This window comes from Peromyscus californicus, unplaced genomic scaffold (genome assembly GCF_007827085.1).
Source record: "Peromyscus californicus insignis strain IS unplaced genomic scaffold, ASM782708v3 Scaffold_8__1_contigs__length_139910024, whole genome shotgun sequence".
NCBI lineage: Eukaryota > Metazoa > Chordata > Mammalia > Rodentia > Cricetidae > Peromyscus > Peromyscus californicus.
The window spans coordinates 67870216-67892325 of NW_026294606.1; the positions used below are offsets into that span (position 1 = coordinate 67870216).

Here is a 22110-nt window from a genome sequence, read left to right on the forward strand (position 1 = left end):
CCAACATCCTCTTCTGGTCTTTGCAGGCACCCCAACACTTATGACCTTTACGCTCGACTGCGCACAAGTGCACTCACACACACGTGCATCAATAAAAATAAACCCTTAAAAATGAAAATGCAAAATAGCATTATAGGCTAAGTTTTAATGAATTAGAAGAGCATGCTTCTTTCTGCAGGATAGTAGGCAGCCACAGCACATATTGAGGTATCCAACATGAAGAGGGGATATTGGGTGGGTTTGAGACTCATTTAGCCTGTTCTCTGGTGCCCCTGGCTAGGATACAACTCTCCCAACTGTCTGCAGTGGTTATGTAGAACCTAGGAACACATCAAAGTCCAAAACTAAGTTGCTGATGTGATACAAAGATTAGAGTATGGCTCTTTTAATGCTTTGCATTGTTTAGAAATAGAAACAAAAAGTCTTGGCTTGTATGCTCCTATTTTGAAATTAGCATATTTAAAATATATTTTGTGCTTGGATTGTTCACTATACCAATTTTTAAGTCATCTTGTATAACTTTCTCTCAGCCTTTATTACCTATCATATGAAAGACTCCACTTTTAATGCCTGGACTGGGCTAAATGATGTCAATTCAGAACACACGTTCCTTTGGACAGATGGACGAGGAGTTCATTATACAAACTGGGGGAAAGGCTACCCTGGTGGAAGAAGAAGCAGCTTGTCTTATGAAGACGTGAGTACAGTTCTCAGATCACTGCCCCATACCCTCTCCATGTGCACAGAGTCACCTTATTGATTAATTTGCTGTGAAATCTCCACCAGACTCCTCCTTTCTGTGTTCCTTTTTTGCAGATTTTATCAGTTTCAGGATGAATCAACCTTAAAGGAAGGGCTGTAGGCTTAGTTAAGAACCTTTCATTGGCAATAAGCAGTAGAAATCCAGCTTCACTCTAAGCCTCACTGATACCCGGGACAAAAACATGAACCTAAGGTTATGATTGCACCATCTGCCCCCATCCCTTATAGCTTTTGCAGGGACTGTGATGCTGATCTGGAAGCCATCACTACTTTTGAAGACATCATCAGCATCAGCACTATATTTTATTATATATACACTATATATAATATTATATAGTATATAATATATTATTACATATAATATATATGCTCTATAATATACACTATACACTATATACTATATATAGTATATATACTATATATAGTATACAGCACTATATATACTATATACTATATAATATATATTACTCATCCTATATTTATATGGCATTTGATCTGTACCAAACACCATGCTTAATGCTTCTATACATTACAATATAGACTATTGCCTCTCTACCTTCCTTTTTTAAAAAAAACTTTATTACAGTTTTATATCATTGAACAATCAATTGGCTGATATCAGACATCACCCTAGGGAATAAGAACAGCATAAAAAAATAGGAGTCTGTTTTTATCTCATGAAAATCTTAGACCTGAGCACAAGTCTTATATTAGAAACAAGGTAATAGAGAAATTAGAGTGTAACATGACAGTCTGCTTCCCAATCCTGAAAGAGAGAGGATACAGCATCATGGAAAGGGTGACATTATTGGTGGGCACATGCCTATGGGGCTCTTTGTGTCAGACAATGTCATTGCATGACATGATGTATGTATGGAGGAGGGCTGTGGAAAAGAACCAACTGTGGGGGAATTTTTCAAAAATCTTAAAACATAATTATCAGGAACACTAATGAGGTTGAAGATAGGAGCCATGCTAGGTGAGTGGGCTGAACAAAGACAGCCTGGAAAAGGTGCCAGGTGTGTTTGGGAATGAGTAAATGTCTCTGACAGCATTGGGGGTTTTTATGTTAGAAAAGAAGTAGGAATAAGCTCGGAGTAAGCAGAATTGAGAGGAACTTTGATGCTCCATGGTGGAGTCTGTGCGTTGTCAGATAGAAAGCAAAGAGTAACGCTGAGTCGAGAAATGATCTGACCAACGTGGCTCTTGTGACCATTAACTTGATTGCTATATCCAAGGTAGAGACATTCTCTTGATGAGTAAGTGATTTTTTTTTTTTTGCAGAAATTATTTATCCTGATTGTGTAAAATAGGGCTGAAAACTTACTGAGGTTAAAACAGACAGAACACACCAGGACAGCAACAGGAAGTGAACATTCAGGTGTGAGGGATCTACATGAGGGGTAGAGATAGCAATTGGAAAGTGATGATGGGTTGAATATACTGGGCAGAAGGATTATCTAAAAAATTGTCAGGAGGAATAATGAGAGTGTGTTTTCTTATTAATGAATTGACTTAAATAGTCATTAATTTATACTTGTTGCTTCCTTTTTCCTTATCCACAAATGTACAGGCTGACTGTGTTGTTGTGATTGGTGGCAAGTCTCGAGAAGCAGGGGCATGGATGGATGACACTTGTGACAGTAAGCAAGGCTATATATGCCAGACACAGCCTGGTAAGTTCTGCCAAACCTCACCAAACCAAACCTCACCAAACCAAACCTCACCAAACCAAATCTCACCAAACCAAACCAAACCTCAGCAGCAAGGGCTGGATTTTTACATGTGTTTTCAAAAGGAAGGCCATTTCCTTGTATATCAATAGGTTTTTCTTTGATAGTTTAACCCACATGAGCCCATGACAGATAAAAGAAGTGATCTACCCCTCCCCAAAGACGTTGTATTTTGTATACTTTACGAGTCTGCTCCCTTATCACTCCAGAAAGTTCTGTGTAAATTAAATTTGAAGTGAAAACTTAAAAAGAGATTGTTAGAAATTTGGAATATATGCCAGTAAGGTGTGTGTGTGTGTGTGTGACTATGAGAAAATAGCCAAAGGAATCAACTTAAAAGTAGGAAAAGTTTATTTTGGTTCTGTGTTTCTGAGGTTCCATTTCTTGGTCTCTAGGCTCAAGCCCTTCAGGCCTGTGGTGATGCATAATCCAGTATGGATCAGGCTGCAGAGAAGAATGTCCATGTATGGTGACTAGGACACAAAGGAGAGAGAGAGAGAGAGAGAGAGAGAGAGAGAGAGAGAGAGAGAGAGAGAGAGAGAGAGAGAGAGAAAGAAAAGGAAGAAAGGAAAAAAGAAAGAAAGGGGCTCTGGCCCCTTTAAGAGCATGATCTCAGTGACAACTCTCTCCCATTAAGACCCATCTCCAATGCTCTTCTTCCCAGTAGTGCCATGAGCTAGTGATGAAGCTTTTGGAAAACACATGGTGGGGCTGGAGAGATGTCAGAGCAGCGGTACAGGACCCAGGTTCAGATTCCAACCATCTGTAACTCCAGTCCCAGGAGACCCAACACCTTCTGGCTTCTATGAGCACTGCACACACAGGGTATACAGACACGCATGCATGGAAAACACCTACACACAGAAAATAAAATTAAAAATAAAACATTGCCTAAGATCTAATTTTATGGAAATAAACCTCTCAATATTTTGGTAGCTTTTTTCCCCCCTGCAGATATTGTTAGGAAAAAGCAAACTGGACAGAAAACTCAAACTTTCTGATTGTGTGTAGATTCTGTGAAACTGTTCTTTTTTTTTTTTTTTAGCTTCACTTCAAGCTCTATTTAGCACTTTTAATGGTCCAAAAAATTTCCGATGGAATGGTGCCCAGTCTCCTTAGGCTGGGGAGTTATAACACTTCCATACAAGATGTGACAGTTTAAGGAGTCTGTTCAGGGTCCCTTGGTCAAAGGGTCTCCTACCAACACAAGATGGCAGCAACAGAGGAGAGGGAGGCTGCTCCCTTCCTAAAAATGAGTTATGGTTAAAAAACACGGCCCAGAAAGAAAGTTTGGCAGTCTCTTAGGTACTGAGTGAGGCACATCACGGATGATGTTTATGTGAAACAGGTTTGAGAATTGGCCCAGACAGAACCTGTAGGCAAGGGGAGTTAGAACTGGAGGCCATTGATTACTTTTCTTTAAAGACTCAAGTGTTTGAGGTGTGATGACTACACAGTGTCTGTTAAGATCCTTCCACTCTGTCATGGTCAGGGGCAATGTTAGGTCATATGTAAACAAATGAAAGTGGCTGCTTTCCAATAAAACTTTATAGGCATAAATTTGATTTTCATACAACGTCAAGAAATATTAGTTGTTTGTCTCCCCTACCCCTGCCAGCGAGTTGTAGTTTAAAGAAAAGATCAGATTTTAGCTCTTTGCCTATTTGCTGGTCTCTGCCCCAGGGCATCAGCTGAGGCTCATAGGAATAACCTCTGCTTTCTGTGTCTTAAGTGGCTTAGAGTTCACATAGAAAACGGCAATTAGAAGACCAGGCTGGAACATTAAAAAAGGGAGAAGAACATTAGAAAAAAACTCTGTCTTAGAGGGGCTCCATGCCTCCATATTAGTGTGGCTAAGGCAGCTCCGGTCCCTATAGGGGTATTGCAGGTAAAGTTAGAGAGATATACAGGTGAAATCATGAAAGGGCTGGAGGGGCCACAGGATATTCTCTTAGAAAATAATGTGTTTTTATTTTATGAGTGTGTGATTTGTGTGCATGTCTGTGCACCATGTGCATGCAGTGCCTGAGAAGACCAGAAGAGGGCATCAGATACCCTGGGACTGCAGTCACCGATGGTTGTGAGCAGCTATGCCAGTGCTAGGAACCAAACCTGGGGCCTCTGCAAGGGCCACACATGCTCTCAGCCATTGAGTCATTTCTCTGGTCCCAGAAGATGCTCTTAATCATGACTTTTGACCATGAGAGGAAAGCAGAGATTAATGACAGGAGGAAGACATATATTCTTTAGTTTCTGGCATGAAACAGTGGCACTAGGTCACAGTGGATTTGCAAGTCTTTCTGCTTAGAAACTTGTTCCTTTGTGTATATATTTTTTTTTTTTTAAAGATTTATTTATTATATATACAGTGTTCTCTGCAGGCCAGAAGACGGCACCAGATCTCATTACAGATGGTTGTGAGCCACCATGTGGTTGCTGGGAATTGAACTCAGGCCTTCTGGAAGAGCAGTCAGTGCTCTTAACCACTGAGCCATCTCTCCAGCCCCTTTGTGTATATATTCTTTAAACAAAATTTAATTTAATATGTGCAGGAGTGATTGGCTTATATGCACGTGTGTGTATCATGTGCATGCTTAGTGCCCGTGGAAGTCAGAAGAGGGCATCAGATTCCTTCCCTGGAACTGCATATATGTGTTTATGTATATATATTGCACATACATATACAGAATGTTTATACATACGTACACATGCATACGTATGTATTGCATACAGTTTAGAAATTGTTTAATCCAACATTGTGGCCTGGGGAGATAGTTCAGTTAGTAAAGTGTTCCACCTTCAGAACCAATATAAAAAAGACAGGTGAAGTGCCACACACTTGTAATCCCAGCAGTGGGGATCCTTGAGGCTCACTGACCATCCAGCCTGCTCTGTTTGAGGAATTCTAGGTCAATAAGAGGTCCTTTCTCAAAATCAAGGTGTTGGCTTCTAGGGGAAAAAAAACTGAGTTGACCTCTGGCTCTACATACACATGCATATGCATGTGCTCCTGTACACACACGAATGTACATGAATATGTACCCATGCACAGAGATATTTAAATTAGTTTTCTGTTGTAAAATGTCTGGTGAAAATATTGTTAAGCCCTGCCAGTTTGGACTTATGCTTTTGCGTTGACTTCTATGATAGATGGGCATGGGAGTCGTATACTGAAGGTGCTCAATTATTGCTCGTTGATAATGCTAATGAAAATAATCTCTCTATTCTAGACCCTTCCTTGCCTGTTTCTCCAACCACAATCCCAACAGATGGCTTTGTTAACTATGGTAAAAGTAGCTATTCCCTCATGAAATTGAAGTTACCATGGCATGAAGCAGAGAAATATTGCAAGGATCATACTTCCCTGCTTGCTAGCATTCTAGATCCCTACAGTAATGCATTTGCATGGATGAAAATGCACCCATTTAATGTACCCATATGGATTGCCATGAACAGCAACTTGGTAAGATGCTAGAAACATTAATAGATTGGCATGATTGGTCATTTATGGTCCAATATGTTTCTCTTTCTGTTTCTTCAGCTGAACACTCTCATAGGACTCCACTGCTGTCAGTGGTCTAGTGACCTAGTGATATGTGTCAAAAACCAAACTGAAAAGTCTCTGGTATTTACTATAACTGGCTTTGAATAGTTATATCCAAAATTATACATCTAATCAGCTTTCAAGCATTTGTTTATTTCTTTCCAGTGTCATGGTTACACAACTGTACCATGAGAATTAAGAAAGTAGGTCAGAAGCATAGGAAGTGGGGGATGGGAGTACTTTACTTTTTGTTGCAAAGCATTCTAGAATTTTTGTGGGTCTCAGACTTATGGAGCTTCCATCTATGTGTGAGAAGTGTTTCACTGCAGTCTCATCCTTTTATTCCGCAGCAGAGAGAGCAAGGTTGGTAGAGAACCAGGACAGAGTGGGGGATGAGGCTCTAAACTAAAAGAGACAACAGAATAGTAAAGAGACTCTTGAGACAAATCTTCTCTGATTCCTTATACCCTACCTGTCATTTCTCTACCCACCCAATTGCTAGAAAACCAGCAAACAGTGTTGCCAGAGGGCTTGGGGCAGGGGAGTGGCTCAAGAGGGCTTGTTAGTGAAGGAAAGAAAAATGTAAGAATTGGACAAGGGACCGGGGTCAGGTTTTATGGAGCTTTCAATTGGGAAGTGGCTTATCATGTACTAGGTACTTCCTGAATAGGATGGAGAATATTTAAAATAATTAGCCCCAAATGGCTTTGGTGACTGAGCTTAGACAAGATATTTTCATATCTCAGTTGACTATTTTTTAAATAATTAATATATCTGATAAATAATTCATTTCTTCTCATAGATATGGTCACACTTCTCTAATGAGCTTCAAATAGACCATCAAATCTTTTAGAAAGATTAAGTACCTTCCTACAATGCTGATATTTATGATTATAAGAGTAATGCTATTTTTAATGACACCTGCAAAGTCAATGATATTCAAGAATTATTTGTGTAAATGGGAGAACGCTGTACAATTTTACCTTGCAATAACATGTGCTTTTAATTTTCACTGTTGGGTCTTTAGTAATTGTCTTGGTAAAGTTAACGATGGAATTAAAATGAGGAAAGAATTTCAACCTTAAAAAATTATTTATCCTTGGTTAATTTTTATATCTGATCTTAGGCATTACTTATAAAACCACTTTTAGATTGGGTACTATGATTGACAGACAAGTGGTATTTTTTAAGTTGCCAATTAGCTTGGATGAGATCATACATTTATTTGTCTAAATTTCATAGGAAACTAAGTGAAATGTGCAAATGTAATAAAACAACCATGATCCATGTAGTTGAAAGGCTACCCATTTGGTACTAAGACACCTCGCTCCTTTAGAGTCTACAAGGATAGATGGTCTTAGCTGTCACTAGCCATTGGTGTCAGCAGCAAAACAATGAGATCATGATGACAAGAAGTGTTTCTTTCAGGGATTCAATGAAATGAATGCTTATTATCATTTCAGTAAGATGTACATTTCATTGTTATAAGGATCCAACTTCTCTTTGGCTGTAAGAGCCTGAAAACAAAGGCAGTTCTATAGAATAAGACACATTTTTTAATAATTGTCTTTTCTTACCAGTTTTCTTCTTCTTCCTCTTCCTTCTTTCTTTCTTCTTTCTTTTTTTCTTACCATTAGTTGTAACTTTTTCCTCAAATTTTTCATACAATATATTTTGGTCATATTTTTCTTCCATCCGGGGGTCATCTCTCCTCTGTACCCACTCAACTTTATCTTCTCACCCTCTCTCTCTCTTCTCTCCCATATCTTTCATAACTCTGTCTCCCTCCCTCCCTTCCTCTCCAAAAAACAAGAGAAAGAGAAAAGAAAAGAAAGATGAAAGTCAAACAACAACAAAAAACCAATAACACAAAAATTGCCAAAATAGTTTCCCGGTTGTAGACCTAAGGAACTCACGAAATAGTCACATTTAAGAAAAAGGATGTTTTTATGAATTTGAGTTGGTAGAAATGACTTACAATTTCATTAAATTTTACAGTGTTCAAGGTTCCATGTCAAATTACAGCCTTAAGTATCATATTTATTCCTTGCTTGTTTCCTTCCTGCTTTCTATGGGAAGTAAGGCTGAAGGGTCATGATTGTTTTTATTTGGGCAGACTAATAATGAGTATACGTGGACTGACAAATGGAGGGTGAGGTACACTAACTGGGGTGCTGATGAGCCCAAGCTGAAGTCAGCATGCGTTTACATGGATGTTGATGGCTACTGGAAGACATCGTACTGCAATGAAAGCTTTTACTTTCTCTGCAAAAAATCAGACGGTAATTGGATATACAAAAAGGGGTTGGGGAGCCTCAAGTTTTCTGGAATAAACTATTCCGCATCACTGCTGACTTTATTACCAATCATGTATCTTGGATTGCTGAGAATAAAATGGAAAGTGCCCTCAACCTAATAAGAAGACTGACCTACCTATCAACCAATACACAGAGGTCAAAATGACGGAGATAGACATTTTTCATCATTTCTGGGATTTACTTGCTCACGATAGATCTCAGAATATTTGTTATTGAGGTTGTCCTCTGAGTCTACAGTGACAGAGTTTCCAAGAAAGTGGGCTTCCTTTGGGTGTCACCAGCACATCTGCTTTAGCAGAGCTGCCCCAGAAAGTGTATAGAGTGCAGAATCAGCAATGGACACATTCTTAGAATTCTAGCTACAGTAGTTCTCTCCCAGGATCTGTCATTAGCTAAGAAGAAATTACAGAGTTAGAGTTTCAGAAAAAAGGAAGTGGTTTGAAGAAGAAATCCACTTTATTAATTTATTTTGGAGTAATTTGTTAAAACTGCAACATTATTTGTATTTATTTCCTTTTTTGAGATAGGGTTTTGCTATGTAGAGCTCCACCCACCTCTGCCTTCAGAGTGCCGGCATTAAAGGCATGTGCCGCCACTCCCAATTTAAACCTGTAACATGATTGCAGAGATCTAAATATTGATAATTGTAAATGATGAGGGATAGGATTCATGGCCACTGTTTTCTATTGAAATACATTTAAAACAATAAAATCAATGAAAACCCAAGAAAAATGGTGGCTCTAAATGACAGATATTAGTAAATTATATGAAATGGTAGAGCATATCATTTTCCTTAGCTGTAAAAAATATTCCACAGGTTGCAGGAAACCCAGATTTGATTTATGATGTATTTTGAATTTGATTTAAATACTGGTTTATTAACAGAAACCCCTGCTACCGAACCTCCACAACTGCCTGGTAAGTGCCCAGAGTCAGAGCAGACGGCATGGATTCCTTTTCACAGCCACTGCTACTATATCGAGTCTTCGTTTACAAGGAATTGGGGCCAGGCTTCCCTGGAATGTCTCCGAATGGGTGAGTGTCATGTTTCCTGAAAGAAAATTCCATAATAACCTATTTTTAGTTCAGTGGTATTAATAATACTACACATTAAAACATAAGGCATATAAGTACCTTTCTACTATTTTGTGGTGCTGGGGACCACATATAGGGCTTTGCTAGGAAAGTGCTCTCTAACTCTGCCCCTAAGCTGGATCCCCAACCACACGTGTATTTTTTTAAAAAAATTATAATTGTTTATTAATAGAACAGTTAACATCATTTCCCACAAATGTAACTTCTAATTCCCCCCTCAAAACTTTGAAGAATTTAGGTTAAAAAGCCCACTTACTAAAATATAAAATCTTTCTTTCTGTCCTAATGTTCTAAGCTCTTAGGATTCTAGTCCTCAGGTGTTCAAAGCTTGAGACTTACTTCTCACTCACAGATTTAGATTTTACAGCTGACCGGGAACTAGCTTCTTTATTCTTCATAGAAATGCTTTTATGCCTGGCTATTATATTTGTAAAGAAAAACAAAACCAAACTCAGTTTTTAAAATGGCGAAGATAGCTTTGTTGTTGTTTTAAGACAGGGTCTCACATATCCCAGTGGCTTTGAGACTTGAAATGTGGTTGAGGATGACTGAACTCTTTTCCTTCCGGCCTCCACCTCCCATGTGCTGAGATAACGGGCATGCAGCACCATGCCCAAGTTAAAAAGAACTAGTTTGTTGTGATAGTCTTACTATGCAGCCTAGCCAGGGCTTGAACGCATGATCCTCCTGCCTCAGCTTCTTGAAGTGTCCTAAGAACCACCACACCTGGCACAAGACGGTTTCTCAGAAAATATTTAAAAGCCATTTGACTAAATGCCACTGGTTGTTTCGCTGAGACCATTTTACTGCATTTTTGTTCAGTCCTCATTTAGAGTTTTCTCTGTTCATGGGGGGGGGGCAGGGGTTACAGTCTCCTTCCCTTCACATTCATTTGAGACCCACTGTTGACCCTGCACTCTAGGTCCTGAGGGAGATGGAACCTGCTTTACTTGGGTTACATTCGTATGTCTTGAGGCTCTGTTGTTGCCAGATGCACACATACCAATAATGATTATATTTTCCTCGTGAATTGAAACCTTACCATTATAGGGTGTCTTCATTGTCTTTAATAATAATTTTTGTCTAAGAATCACCATTTTTGTCTGATATTAGTACAGCTACTCTAGCCTTTTTAAAGCGATTGTTTGTGTAGCATGTCTTCTGCTGTGCTCTTACTTCCAGTTGATTTACGTCTTTGGAGCTCAAGTGTGTGTTTTTTAGACAGCATGTGGTTTCATCTTTTTGATTCATTAGTGTAGCTATTCTGTAGATCTGTTTTTATGTTTGTGTTTAATTCACTTACACTTAGTGTAAATACTGAAAGGAGCTTTTATGTCTGTTATTTTTCTATTTTTCCCTGTTTGTCTCATGTCTTTGTTTCACCACTCCTCCAGTATTGCCTTCTTTCGTATTAAGAACCTATTTTTACTGTTTAACTCTGTCGCTCTCATCATATGTGTGGTCCCTAGTATTCAATGGTTCATTCATCTTATGATTTTTGAACCATGCAATGACCTTATTGGGTCACAGCCCCACTGTAAGTCGAGGAACCTCTAGTTGCTGTTTAGTCATGTTGTTAGTGGTTGCCAGGAGGATGATGATGAACTTCGTAGTTTGAAAAGGGTTCCAGGTTCCTTCTGACACCCCCTTGTGGCTACTGGGCTGCTGTTTTTCACTGTGGCCCTGGGGATTTGGGCTTTCAAAGGTACCACAGAGTTAGAATGAGAGTGGTGGGCTTAGGACAATTCAAAACCCACAGCGCTCCTTCTTTATTACCAACATCATGCACATACACACACACACACACACACACACACACACACACACACACACACACACACACCCATGCACGCACGCATGCATGCACGCACGCACGCACGCACGCTCCCCCTCTCAAGCCTGTAGTTAAGAAAATGTTCCCATCTCTTTTGCAAAGCAAAGGTTTTTCTGAGGTGTTTACTCTGTCATTTATGATAAGGGCACCAGAAGTCTGCCTTTGACTTTTCAAATTAAAATAAAAATTCTTTCATGTTGCTTAAGGGTTTCTTTTTTTAATTTTACAGTGAATATGCAGAAACCTAATTTTCAGTTTTAGGTGTATTACCTAGCAGATAAAAGGAGTGATTGTCATTCGTCAAAACAAGTCCAAAGTATTTTGAAATGCCTAATAGCTGTGAAATACATTGAGGGATTAAATAAGCATGTAATTAACAATCACCAAGGGAATAACTCAGAATCCAGTATATAGGATAGATACCACGTGGTTATAGATTCCCTCTCCAGGTTTAGAATGCCTAGATCACTCCAGGATTCTATGCTCAGTCAGTGCTGGGACCCCAGGCAATGAATTACTTATGTGTGTGCTTTATTGTTCTTATTTGAAAAATGGGTTACCTGTTATATGGTCTTATAAAGACTTAATAGAAGAATGATTCTAAGGTCCAAGGCAAACTATCTGTCGTGATTGTTTAAAATATATTAGTTAGTACTATGCTGTAGGATTAAAGCTAACACTGGTGGTTGATGGTGAGTTGTCAGTTGTATGTGGGCTGACTAGTGTTCAGTTTTCCTTTTCCTTTTTGAATCATTCTATGCACAACACTGAATTAAAACTTCTATAGTATACTGTGTCATGAGTAGTGCTCAGAATGGCACTTGTCGGTCTTAACATCAGGACTGTTCATAGGAATATTTTCAGCTGCTCTCATCATTATCCTCATCCTCATCATCCCCTTATGTTTTGCAGGTGCCTCCCTGGCTTCCATCGAAACGGCTGCTGAATCCAGTTTTCTGTCATATCGTGTTGAACCTCTTAAAAGTAAAACCAATTTTTGGATAGGCATGTTCCGAAATGTTGAAGGTAACTCTCACAAACCCATTATTTAATAACTAATATTTTTAAAGTATTGTATATAAAACACCATTTTGGTTCCAGAGACCCTTTCTTGCCTTAAATAATGATTAATCTGTAGAGAGTTTGAAAAAGTTAAAATCCTACTTTTATTTGTGATAACCAAAAGTTTAAATGACTCACATATTATCCAGCCCTGAAAGTTGTTAATTTAAAAACTCTCCTGTAGCTAAGTTAAAGAATATTCAGAGAACAATTTCCCTTTCTTTTTGCCATAATATTCTAGAGAAAGAGAAGCATACATTTTTCCATTAAGTAGAAATAAATTTTCAACTAAAGTAATCTAACGCACATATTCTTGTTTTTCTTCCCTGTAATAACTCCTCATTAGAGTCTTGCCGGGTAGAAATCGAGGTGCAGAAACCATTGGTTCTAGTGTAAAATAACAGGCTTAAAATTTGTCCCTAAGAAGGGACATAAGCAGGCTTGTTTTTAACTTGTGGTTTGTTTGTTTGTTTGTTTGATGACCAGGGAAGTGGCTTTGGTTGAATAATAATCCTGTCTCCTTTGTCAACTGGAACACGGGCGAGCCCTCTGGTGAACGGAATGATTGTGTAGTTTTAGCTTCATCTTCTGGGTTTTGGAGTAACATCCACTGTACTTCCTACAAAGGATTTATTTGTAAAATGGAAAAAAGTAAGTTAAAAATGTTGTAGTATGGTACTTTCCATTTCTTTTCGACTGTAACATGCTGGCACAGGACTAAGGCGGGTGAAGCCCCTTTGCTAGCTTTTTCCCTTACTGGTGAGAATCATCCCGCTGTGAGGATCAGTCTCCACCTGTGGCTTTAAGTGAGAGGCACTAGCTCTGCCTAACATGGTTTATTGATGCTTTTGTTACGTCTTCCTAAGTTACAAGCAGTCTGGGCCGCCCATCTCCACAGTTTTACCGTGCTAGGGGAAGGGGGAAAGCTGCCACTTGTCCACATCATAAGAAGCTAGAGGATTAAGCCATGTAAAACCAGCCCAGTCTCCATCTGTGAGTGAATGGTAGACCATAAAAGGAAAAACAGTTGGTAAATCTCTGTGTGCTACCGATGGGACATTTTTATGCCATTCTGCCTTATGTATTATCTTTCCCAAGAGAAAGCTATTAGTTGGAATCAGAAATAAATGAATTAGGAGACCAGGGGTGTAGGCCAGTGGTAGAACACTTGCTTGTCATGGGGAAGACCCAGACTTTGATTCCCATGACTGTAATCAGTCAATCAAGCAAGCTAGACAAACATTGGATAAAGTAGTTCTGTTTCCTCAATGTGTCTTATTGTTTTGGAACTGCATAGATTTTTAGTTTATAGCTCTGCATAAGATTCTACACCCGTTGGTGTAAAGTTGTGGTTACAGCCTCTGAACTAATGCTGGTGTTTTGCTTTACTTTTCATTCAAATGTCTTGTAACAGTTTAGACTTTGGTATGCCAATTTCAAAACCCCTAGCCTAGAATACTTTAGTTACAAGTGGATTTTATAGCTATTTAGATGTATCAATGTTCAAATAAAACTTGAAGGATCATATTTTCAAATCTTCTAGTTTATTCAAACTCATCACATAGGTATAGGATGCTGAAGTTGTATAGAAAGACAGCAGAAGATAGATGAATGGACAGGTAGATAGGTAGATATGTATATAGGTAGTAGATAGCTGAAGGTACAGATATATACCATCCATGAATTCTCCTATGTTATGGTCCATCATCAGATCAGATCAGATCAGATCAGATCACATCACATCACATCACATCACATCACACTTAATGATGGAAGATGCCATGCATCGCTGACCTGAATACAATTTGTCTACATGTAGTGATTATGGATTTTTACAACTATTTCTTTTCTTTCTTTCAAACAGTTGTTGACCCCATGACTACACATTCATCCATCACAACAAAAGGTAAGCTTATTATGAAATCTCTAGGTCACCATATGATTCAGCTTAATATCCATCCCTCTCCTCCTTCACTTTCAGTCGAATGGCTTATGCCAACCTTTGTCATTAGGGTCACCAACCACCTTTCAGGATGTTTAAGAAAAGCAGATTTGAGAGCTGGGTGGTGGTGGCACACGCCTTTAATCCCAGCACTCGGGAGGCAGAGGCAGGCAGACCTCTGTGAGTTCGAGGCCAGCCTGGTCTACAGAGTGAGATCCAGGAAAGGTGCAAAGCTACACAGAGAAACCTTGTCTCGAAAAACCAAAAAAAAAAAAAAAAAGAAAAGAAAAGGAAAGCAGATTTGGAGTCAGATTGGTATTTTTATCTTAAAAAGTCCTTGAAGATGTTGCTGTATTACAAAAAGTTGCCTTGTGAGATCTCATGGAAGGGATTATCTTCAAGGTCTTTCTAGGTCTTTGTAAACTTGAATTAGGTGACTAATTCTATCTTACCTATTTTAGTGGTTGCTAAAGAAACTCAAAGTAAGAGGCATGGCTTGCCTGTAAATATCTTATTAACCTCATTGGTGACATTTGTTTATTAATTATATTCAGGAGTTCAGATTTCCATTCTTATTTGACCCTACTTTTTTTTTTTTTTTTGGTTTTTCGAGACAGGGTTTCTCTGTGTAGCTTTGCGCCTTTCCTGGAACTCGCTTTGGAGACCAGGCTGGCCTCGAACTCACAAAGATCCACCTGCCTCTGCCTCCCGAGTGCTGGGATTAAAGGCGTGCGCCACCACCGCCCGGCTTGACCCTACTTTTAAAATTTTGTTTATAATTGCTACAACCACCATCATCACCACCACCATTTTGCTTACCTTCTGAAAGTATGTTCATGTAAGCACTCTTAAATCATTATTTCATTTTTTAAATATTTTTATTTTTTGAATGTGTGTCTGTATGTATGGGTCTGTATGTGTCTGTGTTTGTGTAAGAGGCTGCTACATATATATGGGCACCTGGAGGAGCCAGAGAAACCATTAGATCTCCCTGAGCAGATTTACAGGCAGTTGTTAGCTGTCAGAGGTGGGTGCTGGGAACCAAACTCTGCTTTTCTGGAAGAGCATTAAGTGCGTCTAGCCCCTGAGCCTCCCCTTCATCCATCCTTCAATTACTTTGATACAAGGTATATGTGTGAATTTCAATGGATGAACTCCTTCAGTGTTTCAGGTAGAGGTAAGCTATTCTAATAACTAAATAAAGATGAAGTATTCCAACAACTAAATCACCATCTTAACATGTTAAAGTGTCCTCTATGTCTCATTGACTTCTGCTTTCACGTCTTGTGACAAATGCCATTTGAAAGAATATTCATGCATCAGAGATTCCCAGCAAGATCTGCTGTACTGTTTTTCCTAGCATCAAACCTTTGCCCCCTTGACTTGTTTGCTAATGTGTAGCTAGAGTTTTCCTGCCTGGCCCACAGTCAGGACAAATCTCTCTCACCCGTCAGTCCCACAGCCACTCAGACCCAACCAAGTAAACACAGAGACTTATATTGGTTACAAACTGTATGGCCATGGCAGGCTTCTTGCTAACTGTTCTTATATCTTAAATTAATCCATTTCTATAAATCTATACCTTGCCATGTGGCTTGTGGCTTACTGGCATCTTCACATGCTGCTTGTCATGGTGGCGGCTGGCAGTGTCTCCCTGACTCAGCCTTCCACTTCCCAGAATTCTTCTCCTCCTTGTCCCGCCTATACTTCCTCCTGCCTGGCCAGTGGCCAATTAGTGTCTTATTTACTAACCAATCAGAGCAACACATTTGCCATACAGAACATCCCACAGCACTAATGGTTTGTCTATAGCTGACCAAAGGAAGATGGATGCTCAACACAAGGGGTCTCCCAAGGGGTCTTCCAGAACGGCCGGAGTGGTCATCGTGGTCCTCCTGATTCTGATGGGTGCCGGTGTTGCTGCTTATTTCCTTTATAAGAAAAGGCATGCACTGAACATACCTCAAGAGGTCACCTTCGAAAACACTCTTTACTTTGACAGTCATCAGAGTCCAGGAATAAGTGACACGAAAGATCTCATGGGCAACATCGAACAGAATGAGCATGCGGTCATCTAGCACCGTAATGAACCTCTCTTATATTTTAATTGCATGAAGTTTTAACTAAAGTCTTCAGTTTGTTACTGCAGTGTGATTGTTTCTTTTAAAATTAGTACTGGGTTGCACTGGTCTGTCTTCTTTCTTTGTCTCATGGAAACAACAATTGCTCATTTTCTAGTCTGGCAAGGTTTATTTTTATTTTTATTTTTTAAGAGAGGGGTAACAATGTTGATTACCACTTTGGAAAATACCTAGGTGAACACACAGCACTACAGTCTCAACACTGCTACATTGGTGGTAGGTCTCTCATGTCAACTCTGCAGATTTCAAGAGCTCTAGAAATAGCCACTAAGCTACTCGGGGTATAAGTTATGCACTGAATTGTAATTCAACAATTTGAAGACCATGTTAAAATAAACAAGTGCACATAACCCGGGATGGAATAAGAGTACTCAGTTTCTTTTTTCAGCAGGCTTGATTCATGCCAATTATTGAGAACTGTATTTATCCACTGGTCAAATAACAAAGCTACTGAGAATCTTGTTTGTCCCCGGCAAGGTCTGACGGGCTGAATGTTGCAAATGTATTCTGTGTCTTGTTGTATGTATATCAGGAAGGTGACTATGTGAAGAAAAAAAAAACCCTGTAAATTTGCATAACTGGATGTACTTAGATAATAAATAACATTATTTATTATCTAATTAATGTGAAATAAACATTAAAGATGACATCTATTTTTAATAAAATTCTGTGATCTTGTTAAGTATAAATTTGCTTGGCTATGCAATTTAGTTACTTTACATTTTACTATTAAAATAAGTGAACTATTTGTAGGGAAATACCAACTTAAACTCATCTCTTGCTGAATACTGTGGAAGATTATTTTGTTTGTTTGTTTTTTGTTTTTTTCGAGACAGGGTTTCTCTGTGTAGTTTTGGTGCCTGTCCTGGATCTCACTCTGTAGACCAGGCTGTCCTCGAACTCACAGAGATCTGCCTGGTTCTGCCTCCCAAGTTCTGAGATTAAAGGCGTGCGCCACCACCACCCAGCGGAAGATAATTTTTTTTTTTATAACAGCTACACAATCATCTGAGATCCTCCATTTTAACAGTGATACAACTCAGAATCCAGCAATCAAAGGCACCATTGTTGGGAATGAGAAATCCAAATAACCCTCTTCCCTTTTAGTAATTTCTCCTTATTTAAAAATACTGCCTTAAATAAAGTTCTATGTTAATTGCAAAATATTTTGTAGCTTTCAAAATTCCCACAGTTACCCCACAGCCACTGCTTATTTGTTTGCTTATTTTTTTAGAGACAGAGTCTAACCATGGAGTCTGGGGCATCCTCAAAGTCTTGTTTAACTTTTTAAGATTTATTTGTACTTATGTGTATATATGTGTGACTTTGTGGCTCTGTGTGTGTGTGTGTGCGTGTGTGTGCCCATGGAGTCTAGAAAAGGGTGTCTGATTCTCCACTCCTGGAACTGGAATTACAGGTGGTTGTTAGCCACTTGATATGGGTTCTGGGAACCAAACTTGGTCCTCTAGAAGAGCACTACTTGTTCTTAACCACCAAGCCATCTTTCCAGCCCCAAATTCTCAATTTTTTTTTTACATTTTTGTATTTGTGTGTGTGTGTGTGTGTGTGTGTGTGTGTGTGTGTGTGCGTGCACGTGCATGTGCCCCCATTCACTCATATGCCATAGGCACATATATGGAAGTCAGAGGACGTTTATGGGAGTTGGTTCTCTCCTTCCACCTTATGGATTACAGGGATCAAACTCAGGCTGTCAGTCTTGGTGGCAAAAGACACGTTTCTGGCCTGGCCTGGAATTCTTGCTCTTGGTGCCATTGCTTCCCCAGTGCTGATTACAGTAGTGTGCTTGCACAACCAGCCTTACACTTTCACTTGCCTAAGGGATCATTCATGCACAACCGTTTTTCAGCCAAGGTTTGCCTCTTTGTCCTACATTACTGAGGTGGAGACAATGTAAACTGTATTCTTTTCTTTCCTTTCTTTGTTTCTGTGTTTTTTTGAGGTAGAGTCTTACTATGCAGTCTGGGCTAGCTTTAAACTCGCTATGTAGCCCAGACTGGACTCAGATTGCTGGAGTCCTCTAGCTTCCGTCTCTCAAGTTCTGGAAGTTTAGCTATGTACCACCACACCCAACTAGAATTTTGTGGGTTTGTGTGCATGTGTTCTTATGAGTTTTTATTTGAGGACAGAGTAATTATGTTTTCAAGAAAGCCCATGATTTTAAAAAGGTTAAGAAGCAAGAGACTGAGTAGGGGTGTGATGGAGTTGGAGTTGCTAGTACCCGAGTTTGCACATGTGACAGGAAGAAGGAGATAGGAATTGAGATGTGGGAATTGTGGGAGATGCTGTTGGGCACAAACAACTCCCTTCTACTCGTCAAAGAGTAGAAAGCAAACTGCTTTTCATTTTCTTGGTAAAAACGAAACATTTTCCAAGTGAGCATGTTCCAACAGAAATAATGGCCGCAGTGTCAAAGCAGTGGTTGGGAAATGATGTGAGATTCCTTTCTCTGTGTGTATGTGTCCCTGTCCCACTATCCTCCATAAGGTACATGAAAAGAACAGTAAGTATGAAACAGGGAAATACACAAGTGAGCATGGCTTACAGTTTTTTAATGCAAGTTATTTCATTGTAATTCAGGGTTATGTTTCCATAGAAAATACTTTGTACTACAAACAGCATTCATCACAGTTCCATAAAAACTGTCATTTCAAGGAACAACTTGTGTTTGACAGAGGTGCTGAATATTGTATTTCACACTCTCACATCCTCCCCATGAGCACACAACCAAATAGATAAGTCTTGTGTATGCAGGTGCCTGCCCAAGACTGCACTAGGTTATCAGAGGTGCATTCCAGAGGCAGTATTGGGCAGAAAAGAGCAATCTCTGTGTGGATCTTCTTACTCATTCACTTATGTTTGGGGCTGCTATCACAAGTTTGGTGTGTGTACCTGTCTTTAACTGGAAGTTTATCCCTGAGATTAGCTATTTCAAAGCTCTTGATCTCCTTTACTAGCTTCTGATTTTCACAATTGTCCAGTAGCCAGAATATTCTTAAGCACTCTTTTTCCCCAGTCAAACTAAAAAATATCATGTATAGAGTGCAATTTGAACCCTAAAAGCAAAAGTGATTGACAGAGTCTGGGTCACTCCTGTATCTTTCAGCATTCACTCAAGCTTCCAAGTACGCACTGGTCCTTTCTGTCGTCAAATATCAGATGAACTGGGCATGCTGCATCCTATGTAGATTCACACATATGTAAAAAGCAGTGACTGTTCCCAGAAAGTGAAGCTGCAGACCCACCATCATCACTTTATGACAATGTGGTGGGTGTGTTGGTAGGTCATTCTAGAAGTATTAGTTGAGCAGAGAGCCTGTAGATCTGCTGTCTGCAGGAGCATATCCAAATTTTAAGATTATACCTGGGGAGGCAGTCTTCAAAAAAAGGGTACAAAAATTAGACATGAAAGTGAAAATGATAGAATATAATGAGATCACAAGAAATTACCAAATTCTTGAGAGCAGACAACCATATCAAACACCACAAGTTGCATACAGTTGTGTATTACTGTTAGAAGTTAACTCCTGATATATTTCCTGTTTACTGGTTTGCTGTAAGAAAATATCTACAGTCACCCAGATAGCAGAAATGAAGTTTCTCTTAGTTGTGAAAGCTAGAAGGAAGATATTTCTGCCTGGTGCACAGCTTTGACCAAGCAAGCCCCAGTTCTCCCCTGGTCCTCCTTTCCTGATGTCCTGACTTACGCACCTAGACATGCTTAGCCATTCTGGCATGATTGAATAAGACAGTCTCTGTCTTGTTCTCGTTGCTAATATTTCCTGTCATCTGCCCCCTGTCTTTCTTTTCTTTTTCCTTTACTTCCTTTTTTTTCTTTCTTTTTTTTTAATTTATTTTAATTTATTTTGCAATACAATTCAGTTCTACATATCAGCCACGGATTCCCTTGTTCTCCCCCCCCCCCCCCCGTCCCCCTCACCTTCCCCCCAACCCCCCCCCCCCATTCCCATCTCCTCCAGGGCAAAGCCTTCCCCACAGACTGAGGTCAACCTGGTAGACTCAGTCCAGGTAGGTCTAGTCCCCTCCTCCCAGGCCGAGCCAAACAATCCTGCATAGGCCCCACGTTTCAAACAGCCAACTCATGCAATGAGCACAAGATCTGGTCCCACTGCCTGGATGCCTCCCAAACAGATCAAGCCAATCAACTGTCTCACCCATTCCGAGGGCCTGATCCTTTTTTTGAGACATGGATTTATGTCTTCATCTCCCAAGTGCTAGGATAACAGGAGTTTACCACCATTGCCAGCTCCCTCTGGGTTTTGTATCCATGGTTGGATCTTGACTTACCTACCTCTTCTATATTCACAGCCATATAAATTTATTCCAGTCTCAATGTCTGTTTGCCTTGATTCCCCCAAATGCTCAAGGTCATCCCATCACTACTCATTACAAGGAGAAGATGATAGGGGCCAGTTGAAATGAAGATTCTAAAGCAATTATAATTCAGGGTGTCTTAGTGCATGCTTGTTATCCCAGAGCTTGAGAGGCTAAGACTGGTTAATCTCTCACAAGTTGAAATGTATCTGGGCTACACAGTGAGCACCAGAACAACCAGACTACAAAGATAAAGGCTATCTCAAAAAAATAAACAAAAAATTTTTTTTAATAAAAATTAAAACTGCTATAGCTAAAATGTCTTATAAAAATCTTTATTTTAAAAACACAACCATAGAAACCAGGCATGGTGATTCACTTCAGGCTGAGGCAGGAAGATTGTGAGTTTGAGAGAGACAAGCCTTGGCTGTAGAACAAGACTCCCCCTCCCACCACAACGGTCACCACCACCACCACCACCAGAACAACAACAACAACAATCCCTGCTAGGGTCTTGGAAGAGACCCATGTAAGCCAGTGGGTCTAAAGTATAAGAGGCAGTGGCCTTTTTCTGAATGCCAGGAACAGTGTCTGGGAGAAGTTATTTGCATATACCCCTGAAGAGGGTCTCCGACAGGGAGCATCTCAGGGGAAGGGGGATGGCAGAGGTGGAGCTTGAGAGAGCTGCTGGGATAAGAGGCCTTGAGCAGAAAGGGAGAGGGATGTGGAGGGGCAAGGTGGGCTGGGACTCTTCTGTAGATTCTGATGGGCTTCCTTCTCGTCTCCACCTGCTCTCAGAGCACCCTCATGTGTTTGGACTCAGGCTCTGGTCATGTGACCTACCAAAGGGACCGAATAATGAAAGCTTCCTGCGTGACCTGGCCTAATTTAAGAGCCACTTTTGCTTCATATTAAAACCTGGGCCATAATCTAGTATAGCCACAGGGAATTCAGCTCAGAGGCCTCCACAGTTCATGTCACAGAACTATTATGTGCATAAACACATAATGATCAAAAATCACCATATGAACCGGGCGGTGGTGGCGCACGCCTTTAATCCCAGCACTCGGGAGGCAGAGCCAGGCGGATCTCTGTGAGTTCGAGGCCAGCCTGGGCTACCAAGTGAGTCCCAGGACAGGCGCAAAGCTACACAGAGAAACCCTGTCTTGAAAAACCAAAAAAAAAAAAAAAAAAAAAAAAAAATCACCATATGGAGCCTGGCGGTGGTGGCGCATGCCTTTAATCCCAGAACTCGAGAGGCAGAGACAGGTGGATTTCTATGAGTTCAAGGCCAGCCTGGTCTACAGAGTGAGATCCAGGACAGGC

At 40.0% G+C, this 22110-nt stretch overlaps 1 protein-coding gene and 1 long non-coding RNA gene across 2 annotated transcripts in view; one reads left to right on the forward strand and one right to left on the reverse strand.

Annotated features, from left to right (window-relative positions):
- Positions 1 to 17099, forward strand: part of Mrc1 (mannose receptor C-type 1) — a 92116-nt gene extending 75017 nt beyond the window's left edge. Inside the window, exons 22-30 of the mRNA XM_052728935.1 lie at positions 531 to 697; positions 2336 to 2438; positions 5726 to 5958; positions 8156 to 8321; positions 9243 to 9392; positions 12199 to 12312; positions 12835 to 12999; positions 14213 to 14254; positions 16103 to 17099. Of these exons, the coding sequence (XP_052584895.1) occupies positions 531 to 697; positions 2336 to 2438; positions 5726 to 5958; positions 8156 to 8321; positions 9243 to 9392; positions 12199 to 12312; positions 12835 to 12999; positions 14213 to 14254; positions 16103 to 16368 (1406 nt within the window). The 3' untranslated portion in view covers positions 16369 to 17099. The remainder of the gene's footprint in view (positions 1 to 530; positions 698 to 2335; positions 2439 to 5725; positions 5959 to 8155; positions 8322 to 9242; positions 9393 to 12198; positions 12313 to 12834; positions 13000 to 14212; positions 14255 to 16102) is intronic.
- A 1885-nt stretch (positions 17100 to 18984) lies between these two features.
- The window catches only part of LOC128104693 (uncharacterized), a 30349-nt gene continuing 27223 nt past the window's right edge, over positions 18985 to 22110 (reverse strand). Inside the window, exon 3 of the long non-coding RNA XR_008216051.1 lies at positions 18985 to 19826. This is a non-coding gene — a long non-coding RNA (uncharacterized LOC128104693). The remainder of the gene's footprint in view (positions 19827 to 22110) is intronic.